The sequence below is a fragment of the Copadichromis virginalis genome, linkage group LG1, assembly GCF_057382275.1.
Source record: "Copadichromis virginalis isolate Kocher_CV1m ecotype Utaka linkage group LG1, C_Virginalis_male_GT1.1, whole genome shotgun sequence".
In the NCBI taxonomy this organism is placed as follows: Eukaryota; Metazoa; Chordata; class Actinopteri; order Cichliformes; family Cichlidae; genus Copadichromis; species Copadichromis virginalis.
This window is the reverse complement of record NC_140618.1, coordinates 14,945,614-14,964,858: the sequence shown is the minus strand read 5'-3', so window position 1 is coordinate 14,964,858 and position 19,245 is coordinate 14,945,614. Positions and strand designations below refer to the sequence as shown.

General features: G+C 40.0%; 1 protein-coding gene across 8 annotated transcripts in view; it reads right to left on the bottom strand.

Annotated features, from left to right (window-relative positions):
- Positions 1 to 19,245, bottom strand: part of esrrga (estrogen-related receptor gamma a) — a 178,569-nt gene that overhangs the window by 15,532 nt on the left and 143,792 nt on the right. For 6 of the 8 annotated variants that reach the window (XM_085452150.1, XM_085452136.1, XM_085452144.1 and 3 more), the window contains 2 exons: positions 17,859 to 17,969; positions 14,979 to 15,161 (listed from right to left, as the gene is read on the bottom strand). In XM_085452150.1, the coding sequence (XP_085308276.1) occupies positions 14,979 to 15,161; positions 17,859 to 17,969 (294 nt within the window). The remainder of the gene's footprint in view (positions 1 to 14,978; positions 15,162 to 17,858; positions 17,970 to 19,245) is intronic. The other 2 variants (XM_085452121.1, XM_085452128.1) reach the window with 1 other exon arrangement.

Here is a 19,245-nt window from a genome sequence, read left to right as displayed (position 1 = left end):
GCTTAAAGACACACTCGCACACAGGACTCATACTCACCTACACACATATGTGTCCGGCTATTTGGACTATCAAAACATCATGTTTAGATATGACATTATATGGAAGCGCAATTTAAGCGCACAAGTCAAGCCATATCTTACACTGTCAAAATTATGTCACTGCATCAAACTCGTGTGGTAGTTTAAATCCATGCCTGCTCAGAATCACATTGTCTGTAATGTAACCTGCATGAAGAATTCATGATTCCAAATTGAAGTTCACATTTGACCTTTTCAATATAAAATATAAATATAAAATGTGATATTAGTGTATGAATTCTTAAGTTACTTAAGTATCTGTTTTTCTAGATCTTGCAGTGACCTTGACCTTTCAACTCTCAGCTCTAATAAGCTTGTGACGTTCAGGTGACGGTTGCTGCAAAATGTGAAAAAATTCCCTGCAACTGTTATTGGTGCCTTCACAGCAGGTTACATATGGATCAGGCGCTCGAATTGTGCATTGATAACAAGCCGCCTCATATCTTTATCCCGTAACAACCAACATTCAAAAGTTGTAAAAACTAAAAACAACAACAAAAAAACCTTTTCACCTAAACCTCAGTCAGCCAAGCCTGATCCAAATTATTTGAATCCAAAATTTTGGACCTTGCATAAGAAGATTTCAATGCTCCTATACAAGCAGCAATAATAGTGCTTAATGGTCTTCAAGAGTGTTCAAAAGCAAGCCACAAAATGCCACGTTTTTCCTCTTCTTTTTCTTCTTTTTTTTCTTACAGGGTGAACAGGGTGATCCGAAGGGCCAGCTCTGTTCTAGGATGCCCTCTGGACCCAGTGGAGGTGGTGAGTGACAGGAGAATGGCGGCTAAGCTGTCATCCCTGTTGGACAACGTCTCCCACCCCATGCAGCAGACTGTGACAGCACTGAGCAGCTCCTTCAGTGGGAGACTGCGGCACCCACGGTGTGGGACGGAGAGATTTCGCAGGTCTTTCCTCCCCACTGCTGTCAGACTCCACAACAAAGACTTTAACTGAACAAACACACACATCCACACATGTGCAATAACACTAAGTGCAATAATCTTTTCTGGCATCGTTGTATTTTTACTCAGTTGTATATAGCATTCGTATTCTATTTTTATCTTATTGTATATTTTTATTCTATTTTATTCTACTGTATATAGTATATTATTTTATTCTATTCTGTACAGCTGTGTACTGTATTTATTCTTATTGTATTCTAATTTTTGCGTCATAACTTTTGCACTGTCCACTTCCTGCTGTGACAAAACAAATTTCCCACGTGTGGGACTAATAAAGGTTATCTTATCTTATCTTATCTTATCTTATCTTATCTTATCTTATCTTATCTTAAACCATTGAACAATTTGCCAACTCTGTGGTGCTCTTTTTATACACAGTCATGTTACTGTCCTGTTATGAATTAAGTAGATAAGCTGTGAAATAATCCACCAAATGTGTGTGTGTGTGTGTGTGTGTTTTTATAATACAGAAATTTTCCTTCCTTTCTTGTGACTGGTATCAAATTCAACCTGACCATACATATGTGGGAAAAAAAGGATCTGTTCTATTCTTTGTAGTATTTTTCAATTAAAACACTGTTAAAACGGGTTTAGAGACTTTTAAAAATGACAGTACTGAAGGAAACATTCATAGCATTCATTGTTTCTTTTGTTTCTTTCATGTTTTGCTGAATACTATGTGAGATTGAGGCTCAACTTTGTTAACAATGAAGAATTAAATGCCATAAATGCCATATTTTATCTGTATTTGATTTCAACATTTAGTAAAAGAATAAAGAACACATGATATATATATATATATATATATATATATATATATATATATATATACACACAAATAACAAATATGGTTTTAAGATACATATATTGCGCACAAAATCATTTTACCTTTACTTTCATGCCCTGTCGGGCTGTTGGCTAAAATATCTTTTTCTGTTTCATTCTCCTTCCTTACTCCCCCTCTCTTTTCCCCCTCCTTTCTCCGTGTGGCCTGGGGGAGAGACTAGAGCAGTCATAGGGTTGCGGTAGCCTCTAATCAGTGTGAACAGCCAGCTAATTACCAAACCCTCAGCCCTGCCTGACTGTTAATTGCATACATTAGACACCATCAGCAGCACTGCAAGATTAACACTTAAAATCTTACCATTGCTGTAGTGGAGATGAGTGTCGTGAGCGTGTGTATGTGTGTGGTGCGAGCTGCCTCAGTGGTTGCGGGTGCTAATATTTAACACTTAATTAGACCCAAAATGGAAATGCTGCAACACAGAGATGGTTGTCGAGTGTTATAGCTGTTGCCGTGGTTGGGGGTGCTTGGGTGGGGGCAGCTGGTCGTCGAGGGCAACCCCAAGTCTCCGTGGAGACGACAGATGGAGTGACATTAAGAGCATTGCAGTGGAGCCATTTCAAATAATAAAATATCAATATTTACATTTTAATTACCCACTTCTAGCTCCACTAGGGCTATGTCAAGGAGTGTGTATGTGTGCATGTACACTGCAAGTTCCACAGGGCCAAGCCTTCTTGACTTCACAGGGAATGAAGAGCACCGCTAAAGTGACAGAGGTCGGCTCTATTTGAGAATTTCTTGGAGAAATAAATGCTGAGAACTTTATGCAATATTGTCAAAGATTATATTTCTCATTTGCCTATTTAAAAACTTTTTCTTCATTGCGTCCATCTATCTTTCTCTCACCCTCTACCTTTCCTTCCTCCCATCAATATAATGCTCATGACGGCAGGAATGACCACTCTGTGTGTGTGTCTGTGAGGATGTGCATGTGAGCACAAATTTGTCAGGGGAACCATGTCAACACACAGCTGAGCAGCTTACACACCAACTCACTATGTCTGCACATGGCACACACAAATTCAAAACACATATAAAACTGCTGATCAACACTTTCACGGACAAAAATGATTACGATGTTGAAATTGTAAGATATGTAAATATTACTTGTGTTTATATATGAATTTCTTCATTCTTCAATGAAATTGTATTAGGCAACTGAACTTATTTTTTGTTACGTTATTCTCCTAATTGCCACCAACTTAATCTATCCATCTAATTTGGCTGAATTTACTCTCTCAGCTTGTCCAATTACACCACTTGTGACAGTCTATTGATCCTTTGGTGGATTATCTTTTCAAAACAATATCCTGCAACACTCTGGAAAAAATCCATTGTCTGTCCAAACAGCAAAAATGAATGCTTATTTAAAAAGTACGTAAATATATATCCAGTAAGAACACAGAGTTCAAAAGAGGTAAAAAATTTTAACGGTCATGAAACAGACTTTTTTTTTCTGTTAAGCACTATTGATGTATAAAGAAGTAGAAACCTGCTGACCATTGGCTTTAAAACAATGGTCCCTGTACTGTACATGCCTTGTGTCAGTATATGAGATTATAAGGCTGTGTTGATTTTATCTTCCTAATCCCCCGTAGCTGTTCATAGAGAGAGGACCCCAGAAATTCCACAGGGATTAATTTACCATTCACAGATTAGAGATATGGTCTCCAATATCATCATTGAGGACAAGCATCGAAGGAAAGGGCTCAACAATTGGAGCAATGAGGAGAGGGAGAACAGAGAGAATGAGAGAGCGACTTAAAAAGACTGAAATAAAGACAAAGATGAAAACGGATGCACACAGAGCCTTCTTTCCTACAGCACCATACCATAATGTCGTAGCTTGAAGACAAGAACATTAGACCTCATTCCACCTCCTCATCTGGGCCTGAAAAAGCCTGGGCTGAAAATCTTAATTAATTGTCCAATAGTGCTGCGGGGTCATTATGCATTGCAATAAAGAAGCGTGTAATTATGAGATTTAACAGCCATTACCAGGGCCAGGAACTCATATGTCATCATCAGCAACCAAGCCAATGGTTTGGTACGGCTATGTGTGTGGCTTGATGGACAGCACACATTCACAATGCACACAAATGTACACAATGCCATGTTGCTCTATAGTGGTTATATAGATATACATATAAAATATAATGATATATAAAAATACATTTGTTATTCAATAAGTAAACAAAAACTTGTATATTGGTATACACACCTGCATGCAGACTAACAGCGAAACTGAAAAAAAAAACCCACACACACACACACAGACACACACACACACTTTCACTCACTGACTCAATCAGTCTCACCCAGACAATAAGGCGGCCAGCTGTGATAGCCGTCTGCAGATGAAACATCCCATCAAGATTAAATAGACACAAAAATACACATATTATTACTACCCTGTGTGTCTGTTCTATGCACTTGTGCACAGTGAAGCACTGAGACCATAGGCCCCAGTCATTTGCCCTATAGCAGGTGGCAAAAGTGGCAAAACATCACTGAAGTGCTCAAGCAGAAAGAAAAGAAAAGAGAAAAAAAGATCTGAAAACATTTGTGGTAAGAGAGTTTGTCAAAAGGTCAAGAAAAGCACATATATCCTCCCTTTTTGGAGGGAATACATCTATTCAAATGTGCATAGAGTAAAAACAAAGCAAATTTGGCATTGTCTTATTTCTGCACCAGCGCAAGCCTCAATCACACAGGCCTTTGTAACCACTGCTTTCTGGCACTGGTTGGCAAGTGATTGCTGCAGGTTGCTGGCTTTTGCTGGATGAAAATTGGTTTGGTCATTAGCATTAGCAGATAGCTGTGGTTGTATGGAAGACACCAACTTGCCTGCAAACACTTGCCAACGATTCACCAAGCAGTAGTGACTTGAAACTTGAAAATGTGTGACACACACCAGAAATGGAAAACATCCCTTTTTAAAAGGCACAGATTGTGCTTTGAAGGTGACTGCCTCAAAGATTCACTACCATTCATCTCCGACAAGTCTGCACCTTCCTTATAAACAACAGAAAACCCCTGCAACCAAGGAATTATAAAGGGATTTTCAGTCTAGTGTCACATACCACTGTTTGACCAATTTTACATAGTGACTGCAAGCGACCACTCGTCAACCAGTGGTGTAAACCACATTTTTCCATAATGTTTGCCAGTGTTTACTGTCTGGGGCCTGTTCTTCGTACCGCGCTAAGTGAGTTAGCTGGATGAGATTGTTGACGATTTCGCGTGATCCTGGATCGTTCGGTTCCCCGAAGCCCATCCGGGACTTGCTGTCATAGCAACAGAGCCGTAAGCGTAAACCTGCTGGGGAGCAGGTTTACTTTATGTAAACAGGATTAGATCGCGGCCACGCAGGTATGCCCGCGTCATTCATACGAAAGCAACAGCGATATTCCACCACTGTTTCACCATAAATAAATAACATCAATGTAACTAAAGATAATGCAGCACTTGATCCTTTCATTGATTTCACACAGATACATACAGGTCATTCCCTAAAAAAGGGAAATGTACTATTAACATTCTATTACATGTATGTGATTATTACAGATGTAATTCATATTTCAGAGTAGTAATTGTAAATTACTTCGTGTAATCAAGATGGGAGACCACGGCTATAAAAGCGAAGGTGGATTTGGGAAGTCTGTCGCAGTCATATCCTGTCCGTTTACGCGAGCCACCCATTGAGGAAGGTGCAAGATTGATAAGGAGAGTCCTCAGAATTCAGCGTATATTGCGGGACAGACAGGATCCTTTAGCTCAGCGCGACAGTGTGCTCATAGAGAGATATCGATTTTCCCGTGAGGGTATTATTCACTTAACCAACTTGTTGACGAGGGGGTGCAGGACCACCACCTGTCTTTTTTTTTGCTCTGCCCTTTTCTTGGTTGCTGTTATGAACAAACAAACAGAGTATTCCAGGGTCTCTTTCCAAGAGACGACAAGCAATATAAGTGATCAATATTACCATTCTGTAGAATATTCTTATATTTCACTTTTACTTGTTCCCATGTTCTAGTGGGTCCTGTTGTGGCTCTAATGTGAAAGGGGATATAATATAACATATTATAATATAATATAATGTAATATAATATTGGATAATATGGTGTGATATGATAAATCTACCCTACCACCTACTGGTGTTGGCCAGAGGGGCCGATGGCGCAATATGGCAGCCTGGCTTCTGTCAGTCTGCCCCAGGGCAGCTGTGGCTACAACCGTAGCTGCCTCCACCAGTGTGTGAATGTGAGAGTGAATGAATAGTGGCATTGTAAAGCGCTTTGGGTGCCTTGAAAAGCGCTATATAAATCCACTCCATTATTATTGTTATTATTGAATTACTTACGAGTTTGATTTGTCAGCAACTTTCTGCCAGCCCTCTCTCCTTGCTTTTGCAGCCTTTGCAGTGTTCCCTTGCGTTTTAATTAAACTCTGAAACTCCTGAAATCCCTCACTCAAGAGTTCTTGCTCTGCTGCCGAAAAATACCGAGCGCGCTCCTTCGACATTTTCGCCGACCAATCAAAGGGTTGCCGATCAATGTTTCTACTATCGATGCGTAGCCCCTGTTGGGCCACCCAGTGATCTCACATTACTTCATCCAGCTGTACTAATCGTCAACAACAGGTGTGTTCGGGGAACCGGAATAGCGAGCTCAGAGTTAGCGCGATGATTTGGTCTTGGATGTTTCATTTGATCTTGGATGTAGTAAGCGACGTACGAAGCACAGGGCCCTGATCTCTGGATGTTTAAAAAAACAACAACAAAAGTACAAAACTAATGAATCGTTATGAAAATTGATGATTTAAAAAATAATTTCAAATAAGGCTGAATTGTTCGGAATTCATCATAAGTGACCTTTTAAAACTGTTATCCAACACTTTGGCAAAGGGACCACCCTAAAGTGTTTATTGTATGTGTGTGTGTGTGTGTGTGTGTGTGTGTGTGTGTGTGTGTGTGTGTGTGTGTGTGTGTGTGTGTGTGTGTGTTGTGTGCACAGGCCATAAGTTGTTCCCAGCTGGTGACAGGCACGCTCCAATCCTATTTTCCCACCTGCTTATTGTCTGATGGAAAGGATGAATCCTCCAGGCCATTATTTAAGAACGATGGATGCAGGAGGAAGGAAGGTGGAAGAAACAGGAGCGCAAAGGGAGACAGGAAGGAAAACAATAGAATAACAAAGGGGGGTAAGGAATAAACAAATAAACACAAACATGAATGGGAGATAAGGGAAGTAGAGGAGAAAGAGAAGGCAGGAGAAGCAGTAGGAAAGGGAAAAGAAATAAGTAGTGAAGGAGCAATGATAGGTGGAGAAAGAGAGAATTAGGACAGCAAATAGGAAAATAAAAAAAGAATAAAATGGAAGATGCAGACAGAAACCATGAGGAAAGGTGGATAGATAAGCAGAAAGAGGAACTAGAGAATAACTATTTCATGCCTGTCTGTGAACTTTGCATGAACCGCCAGAAATAATGTGATGCCATGACAAGTCGGTCCCTCCTTCCACTAGATTTGTGGCAGGCATAGGTGTGTTAAGCGTGTGTGTGGGTGTCACTGGATCCCTGTATGTGTGTGAACTCTTTATATTGCTTTTGGTGTGTGTGTGTGTGTGTGTGTGTGTGTGTGTGTACATGTGCGCTCCAACAGATAGAATAGGATGATGATGATTTGAAATGGAGTTTGGCCTGTGCGTAATTATGATCATCTATCTTTATGCCCCGCCAGCATATCATATCATATCATATCACATCACATCATCTCTCTTTCTCTCTTTCTTGGACAACCACACACACACACACACAAGCAAATTGAAAGTAGTAAAAGCTGACTGTTTGCTAATAATGACTTAGATGATGATGGGCTCAGATGGTGTGCTGATTTATTTGTTACTGCTCGTCTGATTTCACATATTATAAAACTGTGCATGTATGCGTATGTGTGCATTTGTCTGCATTCACTACGTATCAGTGCTTCCTTATGAATATGTGTATGTGTTTTTAGAAGCGTATGTTTGTGTGCCCAGGGAAGTAAGTGTTTGTGTATGCAGGCTGGTGTGCGCCAATGTATGCAGCTTGTTTCTCGTGTGTGTGTTGTGTGTGACAGATATTATTTGATGCAGATTAGTCAGTGTACTCAGATTGCGGGCTGTGTCTCAAAGGCTGATAGACAAATGAATTTGATTTGCAAATGTAATCAAACTAATAAGAAAAAAAAACAGCAATGGACCGCTGAGCTTTTACTTGAACTGAAACCCATCTATCCACTGAAGAAATGTGTGACTCTTTTTCCTTTTAGAAATTAGAATCACAATAATTAAAATTACTTGTAATGAGAGGCCGTTCCAAAAACACATTTTCATCAGACATCAATTTTAAAATTAGCGTGAGTCTTAACACACTGCTATTAGTTTTCTTGTTCCGGACTGCCATTACTTTCATGCAACTTCATTTTTTGATTCGGGTCTTATTTTGAGTGACACATACATGGATGTAGCCACCATGACATCATCCACTGGTTTTTAAGCATCCACTCACCGCACTGAAACAGCTTCCTAATAATTAGTGCTAAGTCGCATACAAATAAAATACTGCAGTTTTACTCAGCAAATGGAGCGCAAACTTCTTGGATGGGGTGTGCCTTACAGGAAGACATTAGTGGAGGTGAAGCATAGGAGACAGCTGTGGCTATAGTCCATGTGTTGGCAGTTACCTCACAGTGAAGGGGGCCATGCCCCTAGTTTGTAGTTGTTATAAGGGGCGACATACCAAAGATTATTTTTCTCTTACCAGACTGTAAACACGTTTAACTGGGCCTTTTAACAAAGGACATACCGCTGTGGACATACCGCTGAGCCAGGCCAAGAGGTTGCTCGAGGAAGTACAGATTTTGGGACTTAGACTTTATTTGTTGTTATCACAATGGCAGTGTGTATGTGAATGTACATATTATTGTGCGTTTTTAAGGTAACCACCTGAAGCTGGGTGTTTGAGTCTCATCATAGGATCGTCTTTATGGAAACATTGTTGACAAATATGTGGCAGTGTAGAGAATGGCTATATATCTATTTACTGCAATGTAAATATAGTAGGGATTCTTTAATATTACATCAAGATACTGTAGTATATAAATATTACCCAGAGGTTAACCTTCAGATATGAAGGTGATTAATTTAAGAATTATTTTTTACACATTACTTTGTCAGATTAATTGATATCGGCAGATCTGTGGGCTCAAATTGTGATTTGATTTTAAAACATTTATTCAGTTGATAAAACTGCATAATGACATAGAAAAGAAACAAAAGTGAATAGAAGAAAAAAGTTACAACCAAGTAGGCAAGAAAGAAAAAAGCAGCGTACAAAGAAATGAAAATGGTTTCGCCTCTGTTCTCTCATATTGATGACATGCTTCCAATACCCACAGGCTTAATCCAATAAAGAAAGCCCAACTTAATCCAAACATTAAGCTCAGATATCAAATATTCTTTTCCTAATTTGATTTCATCAATATTTGTTTTCATCTGCAAACAGTGATGTGTTTGTTTGTATGGGCTGCAAGAGGAAATCATGGTGCTGGTGCACTGGAAAATAAGATAACTCTTTTGCATGAATGTGGACAACGAAACAGACAAACACATGCGTTCACATGAGCAAACACATATACTTGAAACCAAGACCTCAGCCTCTAAATGTGTTATCTAGCTCAGGGATGAGCAGAAATGGAAATCAAACACGCCAAACAGAGCTCAGAGAAAATCAACAGAGACTAGAAACACACATAAAAATTACGTACTGAAGACCCTGAGACCCTCGATAACAATGGCAAGAATGACCAAGGCAATGAACTAAATCAAATACTAAATCTAAATCAAACTCTAATAAAGTCATATTTATGAGTTTGACCCCATCAGCATATAGATTGGGTAGAGTCTTTATTGTCATTTAAAGTGAGTTTATAAGCATAGGAACAAAATCTAGTGATTGAATGTAAAATGTCCAGTATCAACACCTTTGTTTTCTGGCTAATGGTGTTTACTCTCCATCCAGGCAAATCTCAGGAATTCGCAAGAGTTTTCTACCATTAAACATTTTTAAAACATCTGCTGTTAAAAATCTTGTTTTAAATGTCATCGTTTTCCACACAAACATAACCTTTTATCATGTTATGCACGTAAAGACGTGAAGGTTTAGGAGAATAAATGAGAGCACAAGTTATAAATCACCTGTATTTCTGTTTGCTTTTACACTGTCAAAAAATATAATGTCTGTATGGTGAGCTATATGTGTATGTCCATGTGAATGCACTGTATTTTTTGTGTGTTGTGTTTGTGCTTAAGAAGGCACCCACCATGCTGTGACTGTCAAGGTGAGCTAGCCTTAGCCGACAGAATGGGGGCATATCTGCTTGTGCGTCTAGTTGTTTCCATGTGTATTTCCGCGCGTTTATTTCATGGAATCTTAGGGGCAATATCTTTGAGGGGGAGAAATACTGTAAAATGTAGTAGGGAATTCACAATAATGAACAGTGAGGGAAGAAATTAGGACAAAAGGAGGCAATAATATTATTTTAGAAGTTTGATGCCAGTAGAGCTCACTTGTTTGTGTGGGTTGTTTTTCTTCTGATTTACCACTCTGTTACTAAGCGGAGCAACCTCTTTGCTGATTGATGACATCACCAGACTTAATCAGGAGGGCTGTAGAGTGACATCATCACATCACCAGTCTGGGCTTTTACATCTGTCTCACTCTACATGCGCACAGATGTGAGCAAACACACACATGCACACGCACACAGAGCTGTTTTGCATCTTGTACGCGTGTGTATATGTATGTGTGTCTAAAGGTTCCCCATGACTGCCGAGACTCAACATTTGATTTGCTAAAAGGAGCAGGACACTTCTATTAATCAATATTTGCTGACTACTGGCTGCCTCTCTGGCTGATTGACTGGCTGTGTAGTTACTTGACTCACTGATTGGCTAACTAACAGACAGAACGGCTAACTGCTCGACTGGTTGGCTAAATCTCTAAGTGAAAACCGTTTAAAACATGTCCAAAAGAGAAACACCAGAAGAAACGAACACTGGCTACAAAATCTGAGGGCGACTTTCCTCTTTGGCTGCTTTACTGCGATATGTCAACGTTTGTAGAGAGGCACATTTCAAATAGCGATCAGGATAATCATCTCAATCTGAACACATAAGCAAAACCAACGAGCACTGGCCTTCCAGTCAGTGGTTGCTGGCTGGGAGGATGTGAGAAGAGGACCATGGGAGGGGATAGGGGTTGAGAAATGATGGTGACTTGATAATGAAGAGGTTAAGAATACCACAGAGAGAGAGGGTGGGAGGTCAGGTCAGGGAGGGGGAGAAAATGAGGGAAAGACAGAAAGACACAGAGGGATAGAGAGCAAAAGGAGGACGTCACGGGACAGTTTTAAGAGGGAAGGGTGGGGGGGTGGGGTATTTAGCCAATGGGTCAAAACAGTATTGTGTTAAATGCTCTCTGGGAGTATCTAGGTTATCTAGACTGTTCACATCCCATTTCCTGTTCTTTCAACGCATGTGTTATTCTACACCTGAACTTTGCCACTATTATACCTGTGTACGTTTCTAATCAATTACTAAAATACTTTCGGTATGGCAAGTTGTATAAATAAGATTATATTTTGAATAATCATCAACATAGAACAACAGAAAAAAGAAAATAAAGAGACAAAGAGAAAATAAAGAGAGCAATCAAACATCTCTCAAGAATGAAATAAAGTCTGGTAACAGCTGCGATAAATGACTAAAGAACAGGGCATAAGAGAAAAAATAAAATAAATGTCCATTTGTAATAACTAGCAGGGAAGAAGGAATATGTTACTTACTAGGGAATAAAACAGAAAAAAAGAGCATAAGTCAAAATTTTCTAAAGCGGTTATTGGCTTCAGCTGTAAACGTTACACAGTGTTATTTGTTTTGAATAAGCCTACTCATATAATTAATGTACAAAATTACTTTAAGAGATTCATTACGCTTGATATATAAATTCAAAATAGCTTTTTTGAAGTACAAAAGCTAAAGCACACTGCGAATGTGATAACAGCTGAACCTCAACTATGCTCACACCAGAGTGTTTTAACCCCCAAGTTCATCTCCAAATCCATATAAGAGGAATAGAGGGGGAAAAGGGAAAAAACAATAAAGAGACATATTAAAGACAGTGAATGTAAAAGAAAAAGAGAAAAGTATGCAGAACAAGAAGGAAGTGTTCCTCACCTGTTATTCCATCACCACCAAAGTCCAAACCCCTTCTTCTCTATCTCCATAAAGACCGATTAAATAAACGAACCGATGGCAAACCCCTCTTCACCTCCCATCCCCCATTTTTTTACAACTCAATCATGCCGTGCTACTGCTGGCACATAGACTGCTTATCCCGAGTGTCAAAATTGAAAGGGGAAAGAAAGAAAAAGAGGAAGAAAGACTGTAAGAAAAGAAAGAGCAAGTTAGAGGAGATAGGGAAGCAAGAGAATAGTGGAGGGGATGTGGGGGGTGGCCCAAGAGCAATTTCTTTCGTGAATAAAGACAGAACAGGGGAGGGGGGATTGTGAAAAAAAAAAGCACTAATGGCAAGGCCTCTAGTTCTGTTAAAATAGACGGCGTTATAGGTTCTAGCTCTCATTCGTTGATTCATTCATTTGTTCGTTCCTTGCTCTTTCGTCAAGTCAAGTGCTCGCTTGTCTGTCTCGCTCTTTTGTGTTCATGAGTCTAGATAAGAGCTGCTAGTATGACTGCCCGGTAGTCATTTAGCTATTATGGAAGGAGAGAGAGAGAGAAAGAGAAAGACAGAGAGAAAGAGAGAGTAAGAAGAAAGAAAAGAGGATGAAAAGACTAATTCTACTGACAGATAAATGGCTCATTTGAATGGCCTTTCTTTCTTTTAATTCACTCTCTCATTTGCTCCTGTTTAAATATTTGCTGTTCTTCCCCCGCTCTTCTCACCTGACTGCTCTTCTTTCCTCCTTCAAACACGCATACACACTTGACGATGACATGTAGCCTAATACGCAACTGGAGTTGTCTCTTTGAGAGCTATTAAAATGAGATCTTCGCTTTACTAATCCATATTGGATGGTAAGGCCTTTCATGGCCTCTGAATAATAACTTCTGATATTTCCACAGGCCCGCAGTTTCAGAGTGTGACCGTTTCCTGCTCACGTACCACTGTATGAAAATGTGTGCACGTTTGGAGTCATTTGTCTATGTCTTGTCACCGTTTGAATCAGCAAAAAAGCCTTATGTGGCACATCTGTGTTTATATATTTGCCCGCATTTCATCACTCTCTTTGAAACACGCGGATCTGTGAAGTACACGCGCATGATTCCTTGTGGGATAACCAGATACACTCAGTGTGTCTGAAACCTCATTTTCCTCTCCTAATGACATATCAAATGTTTGCATAAGGCCATATCAGTATGGAAATCAGCGTGCACACACATAAGTCTTAGAATAAAAGAACCAATCAAAGAGATATGCGTGAATATGTGCGTGTGTGGTGTCAAAAGTCTCTAACGTCGGGTGACTGTGTGTGTCAAACATGACACACACACTGACACACACAAACGCGCGTACCCTAGCCTTGTTATCCGGGGGCCTGTCTTGCAGGCAGCCTCTCTAACGCTGAGTGATGTTTAAATTAGTTTACAATTTAGGCTCCTCGCTATCCACAGACGGCTCTTAACTCAGTGTGTGTATGTGATGTGTTTTTCTGGGTGTGTTTGTGTGTGTGAGAGCGTAACAAATTGTTGCCAGTACGGCAGACATCTAATGACTTCAAATTAGCTGCCTGGCGCTTGCCTTGACACGTTGTTACCACTGTTAGCAGCCTTTGTGTGCGTGTATGGGTGTGTGCGCGCGCGTGTGTATGCGGCACATCGCAGCCATATCATGAAGCATAAATTGGCTTCACCTCCCCTCTCTCTGCCTCTGTCTTTTTTTTCTTTGTCTCTCTGTCTCTCTCCATCAATTTGATTAAAAAAATTACTGTACCATGGAGAGCAAAGACTTGTGCATGTGTGTGTTCACATGTGCAACCTGCAGAGAGTCACCACACACACACATGCACGACAAGATGTGGAACAAGATGGCTGAAAAAAGGTTAACAGGTCTATCTGACTCTATTCTTTGTGTGTGTGTGTGTGTGCGTTTGTGTGCATGCGTGTGTGAGAGGCTGATAAAGAACGTTGAGGAGGCGTATTTCTTTCTGACAATCCTTTCCAACCTGAGTGAACAGTAGATCACTTTGTGTGTGGACATGTATGGGTGTTTGTATGAGCTTGGTGTGAGTGTGAGTATTAGATAGGTGTTCAGCGCTGTAAACAGTGAGGATTTCATAAGGTGTTCACTTCACACACACACACACACACACACACACACACACACACACACACACACACACACACACACACAGGGAAGATGAAGAGTTCTATCTTTCTCTGTGAGCAGTGGATTGCCTTCCTCGTTCATCTAATCACGCCATCTTCTCTCCTCCGCCAAGCAATCGTTGCGCTTCGCTCGCTTTATACAGAAAGCTGCACACACACACACACACACACACACACACACACACACACACACACACACACACACACACACGAACGTACATGCCCACATGCACTCTGAGCCCAGTACATAACCTGCCTAACTTGAGCCACTTACTTGTAAAAAGGGTAAGGACAGAGAAAACACAGGCATGACTCAAAACAACAAATTAAATCTACATTACATGTGTGCCTGTGCATATATTTGAGTCCTTTTGTGTATGTACATATGGATGTTCAGCATAGTCTTGTTCAATAAGTTTTTATTCGCTGAAACAAAAGCTAAACATTTTGCCATAGACCTCATCTTGAATCACTTGAGTTATTATGTTAATTTTGCGATCTTGTACTCCAGCTCCAAATTTTATCAGATTACGAGAGAAAAGAGGTTAGTTTAAGTTAGTTTAAGAAGATTAAATTCTTAAATTCCTCGCTTTTAGTAATGAACCTGTGAGAGAAAGGGCACAGGAGAATTTTCTTTTTCCCTACCTGGAATATGTTTGGCCCAACCAATGTTGACCACCAGCTCTCTGTCTGCCAGGTCACACAGCGTAGTCAGGGCCTTGATGTCGCTGTCTGGTACTGTCGGGTCCGGCATGGCATAAATCTTCTCTGGCTCAGCCACCAGCAGGTGAGATACGATTTTGTTATCTGCAAGGCAGCCAAAGGCAACTGACATGACCACCAGACAAGGAGAAAGACACAGAGACAGAGAAATGGTGAATTTTTGTCGTGTAAGGCTACAAGTTGTTTCACCCCAGTCCGGTACAAAAATATGAAAGGTCATGTGCAAATCTCATATTATGGCCTGCTGGTAACACATACGTCTTAAGCTATATTTAAGACAAACACGCACAGTGGACAAATGAAGGAGAACTGGTGGATCTATTTTGATAGGGGGTGCATTTTGCTTGCATTGTTTGGGACCACATCTCCCCATGGAGTGAACAGTGATTGCAAATTAATGATCACCTAGGTCACTAAATTGTTCCGTAAAATGATGTGAATCGTATGCTTTCACCTTGGAGTCATCCCACTGAAGAACTATTGCAGATTTTGGACCAATATATCACATGGTGCTCTTTTTCCCTTTAATTTCTCACCTGTCTGTATTCCCATACGCAAAAATGAAGCATGTAAATTCAGACTCGTTAGGAGTATGAAACATTAGGAGTATGAAACGTTAGGAGTATGAAATCAACACACAATTTTCAGATGTTCACGTTGCAATAAGCATAAATTTAAAACCTTTCAACCCTTGAATCTGCCAAAAACACACTATTCCTTCAAAAACACCAAATTTCAAGTGTTGATCTTATCTGAAAGCCTTTGTAGAGTTTAGCACAAAACATAAAAAAGGACTGCACAAAAAAAATCAAACAAGGTATTGAAATGTTTTCGATTCTCCAGTGGTTATAGCCTTCTATCGCCAGTTGATCCAAGATGCCCAAAACTGTTGTTTTGTAAGACAGTCTTAAGAAGTTTCACTGATACATACAGCAGGGAAAGATAACACTGAAAGCCAAACGGCTCAGCCGGTAATGGTGACATGTGGTGATGAGACCTCTATGGCCCATTAGTAACAGACTGATACCCTGCTTCCAAATTAATCCACTGACTAATCAAGCATGGGAATAATAACAGAGGATAGAAGCGCAAGAGTGAAGTGAAGGATAGAAAAAGAGAGCAAGATTAGCAATGAAAAAAATGGGAAAAGATAGAAAGGTAGAAAGTGAGTCATGAATAGATTGTAAAAGACAGACAGGAGGAGTCCAGAGAGCGACAGCTAGATAGAGATAAACAGCAAGAGAGAGTGAAAGAGAGTTGTGGGGATGAGTTGTGTATTGATCTAACACTGTCCACCACCCCCAATTCTCTTACATACACCCACACATACACAGTGTGTGAGTGTATACATATACTGCAGTATCTGTGGGTAAATCTTATTTAATGTTTCCCTAATTAGAATCAATGGAAGCCCATTTCCAAACCCTGGGCTATTGTTCTGTTCTCACACAATCAATGGGGACGCTGAAGCTAGGGATTGGGCAACAGATAGATAGGCTGTGTGAGTGTATCTGAGGGAGAGACAGAGGGACACAACGTGTGTGTATTGACTGTGTGAGAGAGAGAATGAACAAGAGAGATAAAGTAAGTCTACATTAACTGTAATGTATTTTTTAAATGTGCAAATTTGATTTTAAGTTGGACAGATTTATCTTCATGGAAATAATCATTCATATTATGGAACAGATGTAACTAGCACAGATTAAATACATATTTTTTTCCTGTATTCTCTTCCAAATTATGATGCCTGATAAGAATAGTTTAACAAGACTAAAAAGAGTTAAATATAATTTTAAATTAAATAGCCTGCCAAGGAAGGCCTTCAGATAGCTCACAGGTGCTTTGTGTAAGCAAACACACACAGTACAAACACACACACATAGTGTACACATATTCACTTTATCCCATCATTTCAATGATTAGTAGTGCAAAAGTCCCAGTAAGCTGTTGTGCAGCCATTCAGCATATTGGCCTAAACCAGAATATGCTCCAGCTTTAAGCAAAATGGGCTTTGGGGACCAAGCTGCTAAACACTGCTCAATCTGCACTGCATATGGGTGTGTGTGTGTGTGACGTGTGTGTGGAGGCAGACGGTTAGCTAGAGAGCTAACTCTAGTTTGATGCGGTTGCCAGATTGGATTTAATCCGGATTAGGGCTCTGGCTGGTCTCCCTCCCTCCTTTTCTCTCACCCCTCTTCCCTCCTCTCTCTCTGAGAAACGGCCTTGTTTAGACTCGGTCTTTCTCCCTCTCTGTCTCTACCTGTCTCTCTGTCACTCTCAGTCACTCTTTCCCTTGTTAATTTTTACTCATCAGGCTTTGGCTGCGGTTTTATTCTTTAAAAAACTGCAGCCAATCCAACTGGTGCTAAATGAATACCTTTATGGTGAAATATTACACATATAAAATGTTATGATCCCAAACTGGTAGCAGCAGAAACAGGGAGATAAACATGGTCCCAAACAGATGGGCTTCTCACTACTGTGTTTCTGTTTATGTGTGTGTGTAAGTTGAAATGTTTTTACTGGCCAACTGTTTCCATTAGGACAGAAACTGGTTATTGCTTGAGCACTGTCTACTAAGGTAATACGATATTTTGTTGAAAATTATTTTGTGTGCAGTCAGTTGCCCGTCATTTTGTAGTTTCTTCCACACACGACATCAGATCCTCTGCACATCTAGTTGTTAAAGTCAGCACGCATGTGTCCTTGAAAATCCCACGTCAACTTTGTAGAGAAAAGCACCATCTTACATGCTGTTTGTAGTCAGAGCATGTGTGTTTTTTTGCATGTGTGTTTTCTTACATGGCTTCTTGGGGGGCAGAGCCAGCTGTGGATTCAGGTACGGGCTGTTGTCTGCATCTATCCGGCGTTTGTACTTCTGTCTTCCACCGCGAACCCTGTCCAGACGAACACCTGTGAGAAATGACAGAGAGAAGTATGTATCAATATAGTGTACATTACACAAAAAATAAAGACAGATTTTAATCTCTTTGAGTAGTTAATGATGGCAAGAAAAATGAGACTCGCATCGCCTTCTATGCAAGCAGATAGTAAAAGGAGGAGGGAGATGGATCTTTGATTTACAAGGCTGGGTCTGTATGTATGTACGTGTTAAGTATTCACTCTTTTGTTATTCTTAGGCTTGCTAAACTCACTTTTTCTCCTTTTCTTCTACAACAAGACTAATTTATAGAAGCCATTTGAGTAGAAGGCCCCTCTTGCTCACTTTGACTCTCTGGCTTTCCGACTCTTTTACTGTCTCTTGCCCAATCTTGGTCTCTCTATTGCTGTCTCCCTCTCTGTCTCGTTAATTAATTGACACAAAGGAGTCCTAATTTAATTAGACCTATCTCTCAGGGGATTGGATGTTACCGTGGTTACCACTTAAAGATGGATAAGAAAGACAGAGGTGTCATGTACCCTGGAGGAGGAGAGAAGAGGAAAGGAGAGGAGAAGAAAGGAAAGGAAAGGATAAGAGGGTTTAAGAGGATGCCAAATCTTTAGATGAGTCTAGGCTTCTGCTATTAAGCAATAAAATTAGTAACTTTAGGAGGAGATACAAAATTAATTACTAGAATGGCTGCAGAATGAGGCCCACCATGTGTATCTCATCTTTTAGATATTAAATTAGTAATCAGACTTTTATACAATGAATTAAACTCACAATTTTAAAGGCTTTGGCTTATTTTAAACATTAGCGCACACTAGCACCATAAAATATACTGGATGCTGTGATATACCAAACCATATTATGTTGAGGGTGAACAGAGAGCAGGGGAAACTGCAAAGTATTAGAAAAGAGACTGAACTGTATAGTGAAAGCATGTAAATTAGGTAAATAACGTTAAACACATTTTTCTGACAGTCTTTCAGTTTTGTGCATCTATCCATCCATCCAAGAAGTTGGAGAGAAAAAGGATGGATGATGGAAAGGAAAGCAATAGGCGTGTGAAAGCAAGAGAGAGATTTGCTCACATAGAGACGTTTAAATCCTCTAAAAAATGTGCTGACCACATTCATGACAACAAACCTCAAGAGATTTAACAGAAAGACTTCTATTGGCAGCAGGAGAAAAATGTCAGGGAGCATCTTTGTGCATTTGTAAGTCGATATGTTCTCCTGTTTTATATGAGTTTGTTTATTTGAACGTTTTGAAGACTACCTTTATTCCAAATATGTCATGTTGGCA